Source organism: Buceros rhinoceros, unplaced genomic scaffold, assembly GCF_000710305.1.
Source record: "Buceros rhinoceros silvestris isolate BGI_N320 unplaced genomic scaffold, ASM71030v1 scaffold2119, whole genome shotgun sequence".
Lineage (NCBI taxonomy): Eukaryota > Metazoa > Chordata > Aves > Bucerotiformes > Bucerotidae > Buceros > Buceros rhinoceros.
The window spans coordinates 44,093-62,128 of NW_010430733.1; the positions used below are offsets into that span (position 1 = coordinate 44,093).

The following is an 18,036-nucleotide window of genomic DNA, read 5'->3' on the forward strand; positions in this document are numbered from 1 at the left end:
GGCAGAGGAAATCTGTTTTTACAGAAGGGGTTCCTGAAAATTTCCTTAACACCACTTCTTTATCGTTTGACTTTTCTCCTTATTATAATGGTTCAGGCTGTAGAGTCTGGAAAAACATCAGGGTAACCAGGGCAGGGGGAATATCAGATGGAGATGAGGGATGGATAAGAGACAAATTGCAGTACATTTCTCATGGGTCATTTGGCTCTAGTCTTGAAAAGGAGAAAGAAAAAAATCCCAAAGTAGTAAAAGAAAGAAAAAGAGACAATCAAAACAAATAAACCTGCCAGTGCTGCTGATTTCAGAGGTCTGTGAAATGTACATATATGCCTCATCGTGCTTTGCTGTTTAAAGAGATGCGTCTTGAAATGTTCCATGCTTTAATCCACCGACTGCCTCAGAAGATAATTGTACAGCAAGATCACAATTCTCTTTGCCAAGGCTTTCCCTTTGTTTTCTTTTTTCCCTGCAAGTTGGCCAGCCAGCGTATCTTTTCCTAGTTCTGTGTAGCTGGTTAACTTTGTTTTTTATGGTCGTGCGAGGAAATGGGGTTTTTCAGTGCTTGCTGCACAATTCAACCCAAAGGTTGCTCCACTCTTGGACACAGACCTTGCAAAGGAAGAAGGCTTGGTGATCAGGTACTTACGGTCTGTAGCACTGCAGCTCCTTATAAACCTACACAAAGGTTATAGATAAAGGTTTTTATAAGGGCTTTGGTGATGGGATGAGAGATAGCAGTGTCAAACTGAAAGAGGGGGATTTAGATTAGATACAGGCAGAAATCTTTCCCAGTGAGGGTGGTGGGACACTGGCCCAGGCTGCCCAGAGAAGCTGTGGATGTCCCATCCCTGGCAGTGTCCAAGGCCAGGCTGGAGGGGGCTGTGAGTGACCTGCTCTAGTGGCAGGTGTCCCTGCCCATGGCGGGGGGTTGGATGAGATGTTCTTTTAAGGTCCCTTCCAACCCACACCATTTGATGATTCGATGATAAAGGTGGGGTCTCTGGTGTGAGAAGTGGGCAGTAAAGCCTGAGAGGATAAAATGAGAGAGGGAATGAGTAGTTTTGTGTACGTTAACAGCTACCCTAAGTTTTTGCCCTGCAGTCAGACAGAACATGTTTGACATTTGAAAATTTTTACGTCATGATTTTCCCCATTCTTTTTCCCCAAGCCTCTGCTCTTTCTTATCCTGAACAGAACCGGCAGCAATATGCTGGGGGAAAAAAAAAAAATCTGTTTTCACTGTATTTCTGAATCTCAGCCCAGGTTTGTGAAGGATTTGGCAAGGATTTGCAAACCTTTGAGAGAATCTGTGTGGAGATCTGAGGAAACCCGCCTCCCTCCCTAAAAAAGCAAGTTGTGTTGGCCAGAAATTGGGCAAAAAATTGGTCATTTCAGCTGAGGTTTCCTTTGAGATTTTGGATTTGAACCTGACACTGCACTTGGAGAATCAAATTTTGCTCTGACTAACTCTAGATTTACAGTGGAGCAAATACATCACAGTCAGCGCTGATACTTGTGTGCAGCCCGTGGAGAACAGCAGCTGGCTCAAAGTGCAAGTTCACATGAACCAAACCGAAAGGGGACCCAGCGCTGGGTTTGGCGTAGTCCAACCGTCAGGCTCACGCCAACCTGTTGCTGTGGTTCAGCCCGTTAAGGAGATATTGCATTTACAGTATCCAGAAGTTATCTATAAGCAATGGCATGAAATAAAGCTCTATCATTTATTAGAGATCTTTTATGAGAAGGTCGGAGAGGGCTGATCAGGAGTGCGCTCTTAGGGTTCTTTAGATGATAACACTGATTTTTGGAACTTAGGAGCAAATAATTTCCATGATGTATGAGGGGTTTTCGTTGCAATTCCTATAGATTTATAGTGCAAAATGTTGCCGTAGAAATGTGCTTATTCCTGGGCCGGTGCTGCTGGAAAGTCAGCGTGTCAGAGCAAATGGAGTGAAACAGATGATTTGACAACTGTAAAAACTCCCGACCTCAGACCAAGGTGCTGCTCTCACTCTCTGTTGCAGGATAAAGAAAACCCAGACCCAGAAGATTCCCGTATTTTGCTCAGTAAATCTCTTATTTTCTTCCTATAAATTTTTATTAGTAATTTATTTTTTCATAGGTGAGTCATTAGCATAATAGCATGATTAATTCGTTTGGAAAAGAGAGCACCCTAGGATCGGTGAACAGCTGGACTTTCGTAGCCTGTGAGCTGTCCTGGTGTAATAGGTGGTGCTGAAGGTCAGTGTTAACTGTCGGACCTGCCACTGCCCGGCTCGAAGCCGCTAACCTGAACACACGGGCAGTGCAGCGTGATGCAGAGGCCAGCACAGGCTACCAGACCTACCCGGGAGGCTGCAGTTATATCTGAGCAATTATCCTAAGGGTCTTTTCTTGGACCCTTATCATTTTGGGGGGTGTTTTTTTCTGGTTTTTTGTTTGCCAAAATTTTCTTCCTTTCTTATAACAGGAGATCAGATTTGGGGGCTGTTAGTGGACATTTTGCTGCAGTGGATAAACCAAAATTCTTTAAAAGCGGCCAAGCCACCCTGTGCTGACAGTGCTTGTGGACGTGACCTGGTGGCTGCCTGCTTTGGATGCGGTCGGGATTGCAGTGTGAACCCAGGCAGCGATCTGGATCTAGACTGGGACCTGAAGCCTTTCACTTGTAATATTCTGGCTCCAGTCTCTATTTCAGGCTCTTTCCCAATCACTGAAAGATTTATACCTTTATCAATAAATTATCATGACTTTTACTACACTTACACCAGTGTCTTAAATTAACACTGAACTACATGTAGATGAGGCATGCTTCCTGCTTCACGTGATTTATGGCAATCCGTCTGAAACGAGGAGCAAAATTAAATTTGCCAGCGAAGGCAGATCTTTAACATCAGCTCAGACAAAAATTGTATTCCAAGTCCTCTGCTAAACAGGTTTTATAGGTTGTCTTTTCTTTCTTTCTTTTTTTTTTTTTTCAGATTTTGGTAGATCTGTAGCTCTTTAGGAAAAAAAAAGAAAAAATGTTAGAAGTATTTGTAGGTCTGAAATCTCTCCTGTCACGTTGGAGGTGACAGACAGGACAAGTGCAGCAGTTACATGGCACTGATAAGCTCTCAGCTTGAGGACCTGCCTCTCCTCCAGGCTCCTTTGATGACCTGCCTTTGAGACAGATGTGGAGAGTGCAGATGAGAGCATCAGAAATGACCAGAGATCTTAAAACATATAACCAGTGGGGAGAGGATAAAGAATTAAGGTGGTTTTAGCCTAAGAATGAGGTGGTTTAAAGGAGGTATCATAAGCTTTCAAATAAGTCATAGGTTTGGTAAAGCAGAAGAGAGTCATCTAATCTCCCTATGTGGGGAATGGCACAAATAGTCATGCACATCTGTTGCAGAAAAAAAGATCCCAGTAGACCTTCAGAAAAACTTCCTTACTGTAAAGATATTGAAACATGGGCTGCAGGTTGCTGGGGCAGCGGCAGAGTCCTTTCACGTGTGGTCTTGAGTATTAGCTGGATAAAAAATACAGAGATGACCCTGCTTTGGGGTGAAGGGCCAGCAGCAATGGGCACTGGACACCCTTCCCAGGCTTGTTTTTCTGTGACTTTATGACAGAAGACAAAAGGCAGCTTATACACTGGCATCAACAGTGCGTCTCCAAAAGGAGGGTCCCATGTCAACCAGCCAAGACTGAGAAATCACTGGGGGAAAAGCTAAATTACAGTTGTGCGTGTCTGCCAAATGGCCCCATTTCAAGGTCAGCAGTCAGTGCTGTTGAAGTCACGGCTGTTGCCATTATCTTCAGGAAGAACATAATTTATCTCATAACCGTCCTTGCTGATCACTGCAGAGATTGAGAATCTCTAGGTGGACACTGCATCCCAAAACCTTGGGCCACCCTCTGTTGCATGAGCAAATGGGACAATCGGTGGGTACCTGTCCACGTACCGACTACTGTGGCCTTTGCCTCTCTGATGAGGTGGTGTTAACTGTGTGGCAAAGATCAGAGCTGGGGGGACAAAGGGAACCTCTGAAACGCGTCAGCCACGCCATGCTGGGAACCACATCTGGATCTGTCACGGGCTGCTGGTGAGTGTTGCCAGGGCTGTCCGGAAAAGCTTTCTCCGTCTGATAAACTGCGTCAGCTGGGCTGACAGCTTTTTTGAGAGCACCAAATGAAAGCAGAAACAAGGAGTCTTGGGAAGAAATACTGGGTCCCTACAATTCCAGTGGATTTCCTCTGTCCTGCCACATGCTGAACCTGTGAGGTAAAGGACAGGACAATGTATGTCAAGAGGTAAATGGAGACCTTGAGGCCGACTTCCCCATGCAGAAGGTGCTGGTGTTTTGGGGTTTTTGTTTTGCTTGGTTTTGAATGATGAAATGCAGTGCCATTTATCCCTAACAGACTCATCGGGCAGTTGGAATACACCATAGCGAGCAGACAGCAAAGTTCCTGCTCTGTGTTTGGGTGGAGTCTTGCAAATAATCCCTTACGGATCTTGTTTCTTTTCTTGCTGTAAAGCGACACTTGTCTTTGAAGGAAAAAAACAAAGCAAAGTCAAAGAGAGAATAACTCAGAGCAAACAGAAGAAAACATTTCCTAACAATAAGGGCTGGAAGGCTCCATGTTCCTTGGAAAAACAACCACTAGTGCAAGAGGCTGCACCCCAGCCACATCAGGGAAACACGGGAAAGCCATTGTCTGACCTGGAAGAAAATGGGGGAGGAAGAGTTTCCAACCCAGTTGCAAAACTGCTCAACTCGTCATCAAGGCCATAATTAATACCATTAGACCTGATAGCAACTGAGTTTAAAAGCTGTCATCAAATGTGTTTGTAGCGAAGCGGCAGGGATGGGTGGCTGGGTTCAGCTTTGGAGCTGAGGGACAGCAGGAGGGAGCTCCTCGCAGTGGTCCCTGTGGACAGGTGGGGCTGCAGGCTGGGGGCTTCACCTCACCGCCCAGGGACGAGTCCTGCTGCGGCAGAGCCACAGTCCAGGTGGACAGGAAACAGGCTTGACAGATGAGACAGGAGCAGGGATAATGGCTCGTGTGACTGATGGGGCAGGCTGCGTGGTGGGTGGGGCTGTGGCGAGACACTGCTGGACAAGCTAAAGGCTCCATTAGGCTGCAACTGGAGCACTGTCCGAGATACATATTACTGGTTGATGTCTGGAGCTTACTGGCTAAGGGCGAGCTCTTGTGCAGTACGGTTTCAGAGGGCTGCGTACGCTGCAGCGGAGGGAGAAAGCTAAGCGAAGCTGTGCGTTGGACAAATCAGTCGATGAAAAGATGCGGGTGGGAACGCGCACGTTGCCTGATATGGTTTGATGTCCCAAATGGCCTTAAACAGCCCATAGAATTTCTATGTCTAAAACAGATTCCAGCAAAGGAGACCTTTTACGATGCACTAATAGGCTCATTAGGCTTTCCTGAGCAAGGCAGCTCACAGCATCGTATGTTTTTTCCATTACAGGGATTACATGTGTTTTGTTGTGCTTTGGGTTTTGTTTTGTTTTCCACACAGACTTGCCCTGACAGTTCCCCCATTCAGGATTGTATTGGAGTACCATCTCGAGCCAATGAATTTTATGAAATATGTTGCTGGCACTCACGGAGAGATGCATAAAGGAAATATTCTAATGACAGTTGGGAAGGCTTTGATCCCTTTCCAAGACTGCACTCATGTCTTTGAAATGCGAGTTTGGCAGTGCTGGGAAGGCTGGGCTCTTTGGCTCTCTTTGGCACGAGCCCATGTGACAGACATTATGTCCTCTATCAGGGGACCCACATAACCTTGAGAAGTGTAAGCAATGCTCGCAGATTGCGTTGGGTCAGATAGTCTGGGCTGATAACAAAGCAGCCGCGGCAGCAGGGGGGAGTCAGCCCAGTCCAACACAATAACTGAAAACTGTTTTGACCTGGTAACTGTTGGGTCTGCTGCCTGCGGCGACGTCGTTGGACATGAACTGCAAAAGTAGTTAATTTATGCCTCCTTGAGGTTAGGAATGTGGTGATGATGGATAGGGATGGGAGGTTATTAGAAACATGGGGAGGAAGGAGAGGATGGAATTCCAGCTCGTGTTTTTATCTCTTACACACACACGCGCTGGTTCCTCTGCAAACATACTCTTGGCTGTCTTACATTTGTGTACAGTCCAAACCGTCACTTACACACTCACACCGCTGTTCGTGCTCGCACATGCAAGCACAAGCTCACACAATTCCAAGGGATTTGCCTGAGCTAAATGCTTGAGCATGTTTGTGTGTTGGGGGTTGCTGGCTGCTTTCATGAAGGGGTTTGCAATTACTGCTCCCCCCCCAGCACAATCTACATCTACTCCTGTGCAGGCCCTTTGCTGAAAATCCTCTTAGCAGTCTGTCCTTTCAGCTTTTGATCCTTGAGGTCCCTTCCAACCCATATTCTACGATTCTACTCATTCACAGACTTCCGTTGGCCAGAGAGTGGTCAGAGAAATACTGTACACCCAGATCCAGTTGATTTAGCACCGTGGATTTATGTAAGACACAAGTTTGGTCTTGGTGATGCACTGACATCACTGGCTGGTTAGTGAAATGCTGTCTGCTCTGGTTGTTGTCTGCAGTAACAGTCCGTGTACGTAAAGCCGTAGATGCTGGAGCACGCAGCCTGTATGCACGTGAGGGTGCGATTGTGGCCATGCGCTGAGCGTAGAAATGGGGATCAAATTGTGTAAACAATAAGCCAAGTGAAAGCTGAGAGTAAAGAAATAGCAGTTTAGATTATTTTAAACCGTAAGAGGAGAGGATAAAAATGGTGATCTCAGGAGGGGAGTTTGTAGTTGCTCCTACAGGGATTTGCACAGGCCATAAAGCATCTGCATCCAGAGTCAACAGCCCCGGTATAGACAGTGGCCTTCCCTTCCCGCTGTGATCCAAAACACACTAATGATTTCCTGCTTAGAGGTACGCAGTGCTTCTGTGTGCATTTTTTGTGTACCATTTTTTTGTGTACCAAGTATCACATCACTCCCACATTCTCTCTTTACTCTTTTGCTCGCTGTTTTTTAGTGCAGACTCACGCGTCGTCCCCTTCCCACGCACACATCCTCCATCACATATTCCCCTGGTGCGTTCACACTTCCAGTTGGAAATGAATGCTAGTTCTCGTACGTAATTTCAAACTATTGCGTGTGGACATGAGCCCGTGTTTGGAAAAGATATTTTCAAAGGCATAAAGAAGATCCTGGCCTTAGAATGTTGTGCAGATGCACGTGGCACAAGCTTGAGGAGCTAAAGGGAAGATCTGTGTATTTTCCATAGATGTGTTGGAAACAGTGGAGAAATGAGAAATGTGTAAAGGGTCACAGTGTTGACCTGTCCTTCAGGATGTCATCCACATTTGATCATAAACACTGTATGGAATGGAAACATACCCTTCCACTGGTGTCCCCAAAGAGCACGTCTTCCTCCATGAGTCAGCGAGGGCCTGGGGACACCCAGCCATGAACTATTTTGGAGGCAATGACTTCAGCAAGTGGCAGGGGAAGCTATTGTGGAAATATGAATGCGTTTTCCATTGGGGAGTCCTCCAGGGAAGGACAGAAAGATCTTGATGCTGAGCCAACTCCCCTGTTTTTTCTTGACCCTTCTGGGAACGAAAGCCTTGCAAAGTATGCGAGGAACCCTCCTTACTGACTGCGAGTGCCTTTGGTTTGTGAGAGCTACGTGAGCCCTATACACACCCCTACACATACGGAAGGGGGGACTTGAGGAAGCAGGAATCAAGCTGCTCATGCCCGTCATGGTGTCCTTTCCTTACAAGCTAGACTCAGTGACGTGTCTCTCTCTCTGTTGTTTCCACCTGTCAAGTGAGGATGGTACAACTTACCCATGTTTCAGCAGTTGTGTTAGTACAACACTTTGTTAGCAAAAGGCAATGTGAGCTAAAAACAGAACCAATGGGTTTTCACTTACACTTAGCTTTCTCCAGCTTTACTCTGAGTTAGAGCATCATTGAAGGCAGCATGGCCCTGTGGTACACGTTGCAAGTAGCTCCCGTATTCCAGTGCTGACAAAGTCTACTCCTTTAGAGGAGCATGAAAAGTACTTCCAATGGCCGTCGAGCTTAAGGGACTGGCTTTGCTTGCCTGCAAGCAGATTGCTCTGAAACCTCCAGCCACCCCAAAAGCTAAGAAGAAACAGTGCTCACCTGGGTGGGGGCAACCTAAGAGCCGTAGCAATTTACGTTCCAGTTTGGTACCACTCCTGCAGAGATCTCTTGCAAGGAGATCTCCTGGCACAACTTTGCTTGCTGAAAATTGCTATTGAAAACAGCAATTCCCAACCAAACGTCCTACGCACGGTTCAACCGTGTGCGTGTCACACGAGTGACTGACACTGGTGCTAAAGGAGTGACGTCGTGAGCTGGTGCTAGTTGTTGGGCCAGCCTGGAGATGTGAAACCTGTTCTTGTGAAGGAAAATTAGATCGAACAATAATAAACAGCTTAGAGGTAATGTGCAAGGTAACAGCTGAAAGGAAAAGATTTACTGACCCTAATACATGGTTAATTACATTCATAATAAATAAATTCTTATACTTATCTTGGGAATGTGGACAGCTTTATGTATTTACTTTGGATTTTGTGGCCTTAGTTAATCAATGGCCTGAAGTCCTTAGATGAGATCCACTGTATAAATGCAAAGTCATTGAAGTTTGGGAGTGGGTTATGGAAATATTTTGGATGATTGATACGCAGGGTATTATAAGATCTTTCCCTGGATTGCAGCAATTCGTCAATACTTTGTTGCTTTTTTTGTCACCTTTAGAAAAAATAAGTGCTTTTATTTTTCTACAGGGCATACTTAGATGTCAACGAACTAAAGAACATACTCAGACTGGATGGATCCACGCACCTCAACATCTTCTTTGCCAATTCCTCTGAGGAAGAGCTGGCTGGAGTGGCAACTTGGCCCTGGGACAAGGAAGCCTTGATGCATCTAGGTGAGCAATAAAGATGTTTCTTCTTTGTAAAGCATTCTTTTGAGGAGCTAAGGAGGAAAGACAAATATGCGTTAAGCTCTGTTCTGATTTCTTATCATTCCTCTAATATATAGTCAGGGGAAAAAAAGTATTTCACGATTCCCAGATACTGGCTCACAACCAGGAAAATATTAGGTTATAAACCCAAAGCATATTATGGTATTTGTAGATGATGTCAAGCTGAAAGTATTTCACCTTTTAAGTGAAGCTCCTTTACAGGGCATTCACTCCATGGGAGCACTTTGTGAAGAGGATCGGGGGGGATAGGTGGGGGGATGCTAGGCAGCAGTGAATTTTTAACTGCAGCCTGAAATGTTCTGATCCTCAGTTCATTTCTTAGTAAGCGTTTAATTAATTTTCCTCACAAAGTATAGTTGAAATTTGTTGTCTCTGCCAATGTGCAAAAGAGCAAACTGCTGTGAGATTGTATTTCCAATGTTCATTTGAGTGGAACTGGAAAGAGTTCACTGCCCTGCGGACTGCCCTGCGTGTTTTGTAATGAGGTTGCTGAGTACGGCTGCTGGAACCCAGGGATCCAGACAAAGCTGTGCAGCTTCCCAAGTGATTCACTGCCCTGACACCTGCAGTGCCACCGGACCAGTGCTCCTTGCAAAATGTCAAGTGGACCTCAGAAGGTTCAGAGGGCACCGACTGAGTCTTTATGTAGTTCTCTTCACTGCACAAACCTCCCTCGGGCTGCAAGCCTGATCTGGTCGTGTTACAAGAGCAGGAATTCTCACAAGTTTTCCAGATACTTCCTCAGCTTGTCCAGACCTCACTAGGCTGGAAGTGAAGTCTGGTTTCAGCCAAGCTCAGTCTTTGTGAAGGGTTGTTTCAGCCAGTTTTTCTATTACTGAACCCCGCATTGACCAAAACAAAAAAATGGAAACCTAGTCAAGGAGAGCAAAATACTGTGCTCATTTTTCTGAAGTGTGCTGTAAGAGCTGCACTCCAACTGGAGCCATCAGACAGGGAGGCTTTTCCATATTCTGAAATATATTACCCCAAGACCTGGATGTAAATATCTCTTCATAGTCACCTGTCTCCATAAGCTGAGACTGAGCAGTTGGAGCTGCTGCCCTTTGTCGGTTAGTAAAGGTTTTGTTATGGCATTCAGCTCTGCAGCTACTCTGGAAGAAGTGTGAGCAAACTTCCCTTCCCGAGGACCAGGACTGACACACATCTAGTCTCCTGCTGAGCTAGGCTGTAAGTGAAGCCAGTTCTACTCTGCCTGGCCTCCAGCCCCATCACCATGGGCTCCTGCTGGGAGCACCCAAACCAGAAGATGCTGTAAGTGCCTGCCAGTGAGCATTCCCCACGGCAACATCTTCTGGCAAAAACAATGGTAGACACTAAGCCCAGCCTTGACCTGCACCCATGGCTGCTGTGACTTTGCAGTACCACAACCCCCTACTTTGGCACCAGCCCCACAATAATGCTGTTTGCTTCCGATTGTGCAACAATATGGGTCGCTGGTGGGAAACATTAGCTCTGCTGCCACTGCTGGAGCGGAATAAGGCTGCAATACAGCCAGTCCTTCCCTAAATGAGTGTTTGTGCAGCTTCCCTTGGTGCTGCCATGGAAGGGAGCAGAGAACAAGGGCTCCAGAGCGCGGAGAAGAACCTTCTGCAAGTGGGTTGGGGCTCGCCCAAAACCCTGATGAGTTCTTCTGTCACTTCGTTAAGCTAATTGTCAACATCATGCCTGAGCAAAACAATTTAAATTCAACTCCTACAGTGTATTGACAGAATTCATTGACCAAAAAAGAAAAAATCTCATGAGAAAGAAAAAGGCATTAGCCAACGGTTTAAAGTTGATTTGCAGTGGAAAAAGTAAAATAAATAAATAATGGTCGTAATTTCCTGTCATAATAGCCCTCCCAGACCTGTGCTCGGTCTGTAAGAATTCATCTTCAATCTTTTTTACTCTCTTCTATAAATCCAATATGTACTTAATAAAAAATATGAAATATGTCCTGTGGTGCAGATCTAAAGGCTGGGATAGAGATTGTCTGGGTGAGGGAGTTTATCTTTTCTGTAAAACTGCAATTGATTTAGATTCTTGACAGCTGTGAAAAATATAAATTTTCAGCAAAGGCAAAAATAAAATTTCCCTCTCCAGCTGCCTCAGGGCTGTCCAATGCCAGAACCATTTACCAGCCTCTATTTTGAAGGCGCATCCTGCTGAGGAATTTCACGAATCCTCCTGCCATTGGAAAACAAACTCTGGAGTTACCTTTGGGAAAGAGACCCCCACAGAATATCCCAGAGTATTCTCTGGGTGTAAACTGCTCCATCTGGGTAGAGACCAAGCACCACAGCAATCTGAGCATGTGTTGTATAAAGGGGGAGAGAGAGATACGGGGAACATGGGGATTGCAGTGGCTGCATCAAGCAGGTCTATATACGGTTAGTTGGGGTTGCGGAGAATTAGCGTAAGGAACAGTTCAGAGCTGCCCGAAGGAGGTGCTGATGCTACGTGTGGCATAACGTTGCAGCGTGATTGGCTTTTAGTCACTTTTGTGTCTGTATTTAAATATCCAGATGATTGATTTTAATACTATATATGTATTTGTAGATGAGACTCCTCTGGGCTGTGTGTGTAGTCACACATGCCGGTGCACAAGGGGAGAGTCTTTCCCCTGTGGCTGTTGACACGAGTGTCTTCGTGGGACAGCCAAAGTGGCCCTTCCTCTCTCTCCAGCATTGGTAGAAGTTCAGCTGCAATACTGTGTTGTGTTTGGACCCTGTAGCTGGAGGAAAACCTGAGATAACTGGGAAAAGTGAAAGAGAACAACAGTCAGGGAGGTCTAGAACAAGGACTGAACTCCAAGGAAAGGTTGACTGGATTGCAGTTATTCAGACCGAAGGGAAGAGCCTGAAGTGGGGATGATGACAATCTCATAAAAGCTGATGAAAGGGGAGGAGAATCTTCAGTTTTTCACATCTGTGTGAGGCAGGACTTGAAATCATGAACTTAAATCACCAAAAGAATCAATTCGGATTAGACGTGAGTTAAATCCTTGCAGCTGTCAGGATGCTGGGTGCTGAAATGGAGTGCTGGGGCAGTCGTGTCATCGGGGCCTGTGAAGAGCCATTAGGGCAGTATGCGTGAGGGATGGGATAGCCCTAACTGGTCCTGTGTTGTTTGGGAGTGGAGTTTAGATGAATTCTTAAGATCTCAGTCTTATTTTCCTCTCATTACATGGCTATTGCAACCAAGTCCTCAGGAAGATGTGAAGAAAGAGCCTATGGCGCATCAGAACCTGGTGATCTCATCTTCCCTGTGCTACAGTCACTGATAAAGTTCCTCCTGCCAAGACCTGTTCTCTCCTCACTGTCCCTAAATTAGTGTGCCGTATCCATGGTTTGTTTTCCCTCTGTACCTGTTACAACGCAGTCTCCTGTTCTCATGGCGGGCAGAACGCACAATCAGTTTTAAATAGAAGGCTTGGAAAGTTGAGGTCATCAGGGTAATTTGATAAAATACAAAGCAGATCATAAATCCAAAGGTACATCTAGCTGAGCTAAAAATATAATTATTACAATTAATTCAATATACTGTAAAGCTATTTAGAATAATTTACCATTTGCTTATCTATACATCCAATCATTCATACAACAAAAGTTCACCGTTGGTTTTCTCTGCACACACTTAACAACCATGCAGCTCTTTTAGAATTATCGTGTTCCAGGATTTCATGGGTTTTGACACATTAGGCTTATGCATATTCATTAGTGGACCCTGCAGTTCGGATCGAACTAGGCTTGTCTGAGTAGACCCACAGAGTGTGTCTCTGACAGTTACTTCAAAGCTGTTCATATGATCAGAGCACACCCCGCAAAACCCCTTCCAGCCTGGGCTGTACTCTGTTTGCTTTGTCCAACTATTAGTTTGCAAATACTGCTGCAGCCTGCTGCAATTTTTAGGGTGATTCAGAAGTTAATAGATGTCTGTTATATCTTTACCCACTGGAATAATATCCAGAGTGCTGCAGGTATGTTTTGTCTGACTCCTGCTATCGGATGCAGTGCTCACACTTCTCTGGGCAGGATCAGTCTCTTGAGGCACATTAAATTATTTGTCGCTGCACTGTATGAAGTAGTTGCGTGTAGGATTTTCCTCTAAGTTAACAAACAAACCACACTGGGCATATTCAGTTGAAAGACTAATTGTCACTGTGCTTTTGGTTTAGGATGTCGGTCTTTATCCCGCGATTCCTCATCCTTGGAGCCCCAGATCAAGGGTGAGATTACACCTTGCTGTGAAGTGTCTCTGAGCAGGCAGTGTGGCTGCTTGTGCGAAGAGCAGTCTGTGCTATAGAGGATCTGATGAACTGCCTTTAGGATCATCTTCATTTTCCATTCTCTTGCTGTTCTGAGGAAGACAAGGCAAATGTAGAAGCTGTTCTCTTTTCCCCTTGCAGGTGGCATTGTGCTGAATCCCTCCTTCTACGGAATCCCTGGCCACACGCACACAATGATCCACGAAATTGGGCACAGCCTGGGGCTCTATCACGTCTTCCGGGGAATCTCGGAGATCCTCTCCTGCAGCGACCCATGCATGGAAACTGAGCCCTCCTTCGAGACAGGGGACCTCTGCAGTGACACCAACCCCGCTCCTAAGCACAAGCTGTGTGGGGATCCTGTACCTGGCAACGACACATGCGGTTTTCACAGTTTCCTAAACACGCCGTTCAGTAACTTCATGAGCTACGCAGGTACTTGGGTTTCCTTGGTTTGCTGGTGGTATCTGTGATTGGGCAAGAACAAAGAATAGCAGCATTAGCTATGATTTCTACAGCCCATTTCATGTGGAGATTTATGCTGATGTGTGTCCATTGGGGTAGGACTGGGCTTGATGAGGGATCAGACTTGATAGCCTCAGGAATCCCTTCCAGTTCTCCTGTTCTTTTTTCCCAGTTTTCCCTGGCTTTACATAGTTTCATGTGAAGACCAGGCAGAAGGTTTGGGGGAGGGAAGAAATGTGATAAGCATTAAGAAAACAGCTTCTAAAGGCTCTACAGCAAATTTGACACCCTATTTCCCTGGGATCTGGATGCCTGGTCTTCTTTGAAAAACCCAAATTCAGCGATTGTTTACCCTCTCCCAAGGAGACACTGAATGTCAGATGAATACTGATAGCACCAAGGCTGCAGGACGAGCCTGTAATAAGTAGATGTCTAATGAAACACTGCTCGTGGCTCCAGGTGTCTGTTCAAATACCACATTTATTGTTTGATTTGGAGTCACGAAAGGTTCAGCTAGAATCGCTCGCATCAGTAGAGTGGGAATACTGGGGTGGTACCTGGATCAGGATTGCTGAGAGTCGGGCATGAGCTCCTGTGTCCCTTGCCCATCACACAAGGATGAGCTGGGGTCCTCGCTGCACCCCTGGAAGTTCAAGCAGTGTTGAAGGAGCCTCTCTTTTTTCCCTCGAAGAGCAGGGGGTACCTTGGCTCAAATTTCCCCTTATTTTGAGTCACAAGGTCGAGCCGTGATGAAGGTCTGTGACACGGAGCTGACAGCATCCGCAGCATTTTAAAAGTGACCAATATACTTGTAGCCACTGAAGGGCACCTTTGTATGCCAGGCAAAACCACAGATTGCCCACTCGAAAGGTCACGGGAGCGCTTGTTCTGTAATAAAACTGTGGAGAAGCAAAGTGTTTAATGTCATCTGGGGCACAGATTGAAATGATTTGTAACAGAAATGCTTTTGTGCCCTTCATGGCACTAGTGAAAAGTGATGCTTAGTTTTCCCTTTATTTTTCTGTTTGTTTAGAGGGTGTTTTCAGGGACAAACATCCACGCACTGAGCCAGCTCCTCAGCATGTTGGGCACTCTTGTGCGTGTGGCAGGGCAGAGTCTCGCTAGCTGATGCAGCCTCCTGGTGCATCACACAAATCAGGCTGTGCCGCTTCGGGTGGCAATATCCCTCCACCAGCTCTGCTCGTGTCTGAGTGGTGAGGGGTGGAGCATGTGTGTTCCAAAGCACTGAGGTCTTCCAAAGAGAACTTGCTGTGCCAGTTCTCTTGAGAGCTGAGGCGCAGAGGCAGACCACAGAGGTACCTGTCTGCTCTTGGGACCTACATATGTGCTGGTGCTCTAAGCAGGAACCTTTTTTTTTTTTTATTAAAAATTAAGTGAAATGACATGATGGGCATCTCTAGAGCTCATGCATGAATCTGTTTGCTTTTCTGTTATTACTGGTGGAATAAAAATATAGCAGGATATCAAGTTGCTGTAGATACACCTTTGAAACATCTAGGTTGAGGACATGCAGCTCTAAACGTTGCCTTTCTTTCTGTTTTGCTGCTTGTATACGACTTGATCATACTGTGTTTGTCTGTCTCTAACATCCGTCTGTCCAGTTATCCCCTGCTCTGTACCAAAGCACGGACCTAAACAGTAATTTTTCTTTCCCTGAAATAACAAGTTACGATGTCCAGAAGATCGAGAAGTGTGAGAAATTGGACTCATAAATAATTTTTACAAGTCCAAGTAGCGGCAGTGTTCCCAAACAAAAAGATAAGTTAGTCTTTTAGATGATGACTCTTCATGAAATCAGCAGTAATTCTGCCTCTGAACTCTGTTGAAATAATCACCCCAGCAAAGTCTCTTGGATTTCTCTAATTACTTCATCGGAGGAGTCCGAACCTTTCTTGAAATGGAGTGACCAAGTGCAGTACCTCTCTCCCTCGCCTCTCCTCCCTTCCCCTCCCCCAGGACACAGCCTGTGCTGATGTTTAAACAGATTGAGAATGCAGGTCAGCTTTCTCCTGTGCCATTGTCTCACTGCTTTGTCCTATATTTATTTTATTGTTCCTTTATGATGGCTATTAAGGGCCTTTGTCTCCTTCTGGGCTTCCGTGAAGAATATTTATGGCTTTTACAGCATGCTCAGGGATAGACCATCAACAATTATTGAGGAAATCCAGAGATGTCATATTAGAGCAGCTTTTTGCATATCCACGGGGATTTGTAGATATTCTCAAGCCAGTGGTGTCTGTCTATCTGCGGCGCACGTTTGATGAGGAGAGGTTCACTGCTTGGTGGAATTAGGAGAGACGCAGGAGAACATGCGAACTGACGCCTCCCTGCTGTAGTAGGACTGCATTTGGGGCTGCAGTTTGAGCACAATCCCCACCAAAGCGCGCTCCTTTTGCTCCCATCTCTGGGAAGATGTGGCTGGGTTTTAAATTAGCCAACGAATTCACGCTTCTCTTTAGAAAAATTCATTTTTTTTTTTGTTCTTCTTGAGTTCTGCAGGGCACAGGCTTGAAGACATCAGAGCATCTAGTAACGCTATTACAATATTGAACTGCCAACTTACACGCACGCAAGCAGCTCTCTGAACAGCCTCCCGTGACCTGCATCTTCCCAGAAAAATGTATTACTTGACCTGTGCAAAACTGTCATTGTTGTTTGTATCGCGGCCGTGTGTAGAGGTCCCATCTGGGACTGAGCTGTGCTGGGGTAGGAACTCTGCAGGCACATGTGAAGAAACACTCGATGTTTTCAAGAGCTTTTCATCTGATGGGAAGAGTACCAGAAAAATGGTTAAAGTGCTAGCACTGAGTTCTGCAGCGTAGCTGTTCTGGCTGACTTTGCACAACGTATTTATTCCTTCTCTGATGTACACAATAGAGAAAAAGTCATTTTCTGCTTCTCCGGGGCATAGTAGTTGTCAAGTTGTGTGGTGTTCAGAGGGCACTAGATGTGTTCCTGTTGCCAAATCATGTTTGGAGAAAACAGATGAAATGAGAAATGGGTATTATGGGAAATTATCCAGCAAAATTATTTCTCCATTTTGAATGAAAAAGAAATTGGAAGTATCAAAAATGTTTATCAAAAGTTCAGAAGGGGGTTAGAACTGTAAGGTAAAATGGGGGATATTTTAATGGAAGTTATTTTACTGCACCAAATATATACATTTTTAATCAGTGTTTTATAAATTTTATAAAATTCAGTTGTCAGAACCTTTTATTTGTTCTGTAGAAAATCTAAGAACTTCAAAAACATTGCATTTTTAAAATTCTGTTTTCTTTTAATCTAAGAAATCTGACTGTGGCATACAGTTTGTGTGAAAGTCAGTCAACGCTTTATCCTAACACTACCCATCCTTTGCCCTTTCATTCTCTCTTGGAGATATTCTTTTAGACATGAGGTTCTTCTCAGCCCAGAGGTCTACGGGTAGCCCCAATTCTGACCAGAAGACACTGCACTGAGACTTCCTGTTCCTTCACCTCCATGTGTCTCATCAAGGGATGATCTCCAGGTGCTACATCTGTATCCCTGACCACAGGGAGGGAATGTTTATTGATTTATTTTTTCCTGATTAACTTTTGTTGCCTTTTGCCTGCCTCCACAAGAGATGACTGCACTCGTTTGCTCACAGGCCGTTAACTGCTGAGCGCTGCGAGACCCCACCCTGGCCCTTGCAAGAAGCAGCCATTCACCAGCTCATGCTCCTCCCTCTTGCGCCCACCTTATGACCCGCGTGGTTGATGTGGCTTCTGTTTGAATTTCAGACGATGACTGCACCGACTCCTTCACGCCCAACCAAGTGGCCAGGATGCACTGCTACTTGGACCTCGTCTATCAGAGCTGGCAGCCCACGAAGAAACCGGCGCCTATTGCGATTGCCCCCCAGATTGTGGCTCGCACCTCCACTTCTGTCACCCTGGAGTGGTTTCCGCCCATCGATGGCCACTTCTTTGAAAGGTGATCATGCGCTGCTCTGTACTCTTGCCCCGAATTGAATGGAAAGGGCAGAAACAGGGGAACAGCCCAGGGCCCCTCCAGCAGTGCAGCGTTATCATGTGCTGTGCTCAGTCTGGATTAAGGCTCTTTCCGAAATTGGTTCGTACTGAGGAGGGTATTGATCTGTTTTCTGCTCTTCCTTTCTCAGCCTGTAGCGCTCAGTTGAGGGCCATTGATTTGCCATGTAAAGGGCAAATCTTTTTCCATATGTTATGGGAAGAATTTTCAATCAACAGTTGTGATTCC

The 18,036-nt window shown here is 45.6% G+C and overlaps 1 protein-coding gene across 1 annotated transcript in view; it reads left to right on the top strand.

Annotated features, from left to right (window-relative positions):
* PAPPA (pregnancy-associated plasma protein A, pappalysin 1) overlaps nt 1–18,036 on the top strand; it is a gene marked incomplete at both ends in the record, with an annotated part of 111,586 nt that overhangs the window by 17,893 nt on the left and 75,657 nt on the right. Inside the window, 3 exons of the mRNA XM_010143121.1 lie at nt 8,842–8,987; nt 13,453–13,746; nt 17,559–17,751. Coding sequence (XP_010141423.1) covers nt 8,842–8,987; nt 13,453–13,746; nt 17,559–17,751 — 633 coding nt within the window. The remainder of the gene's footprint in view (nt 1–8,841; nt 8,988–13,452; nt 13,747–17,558; nt 17,752–18,036) is intronic.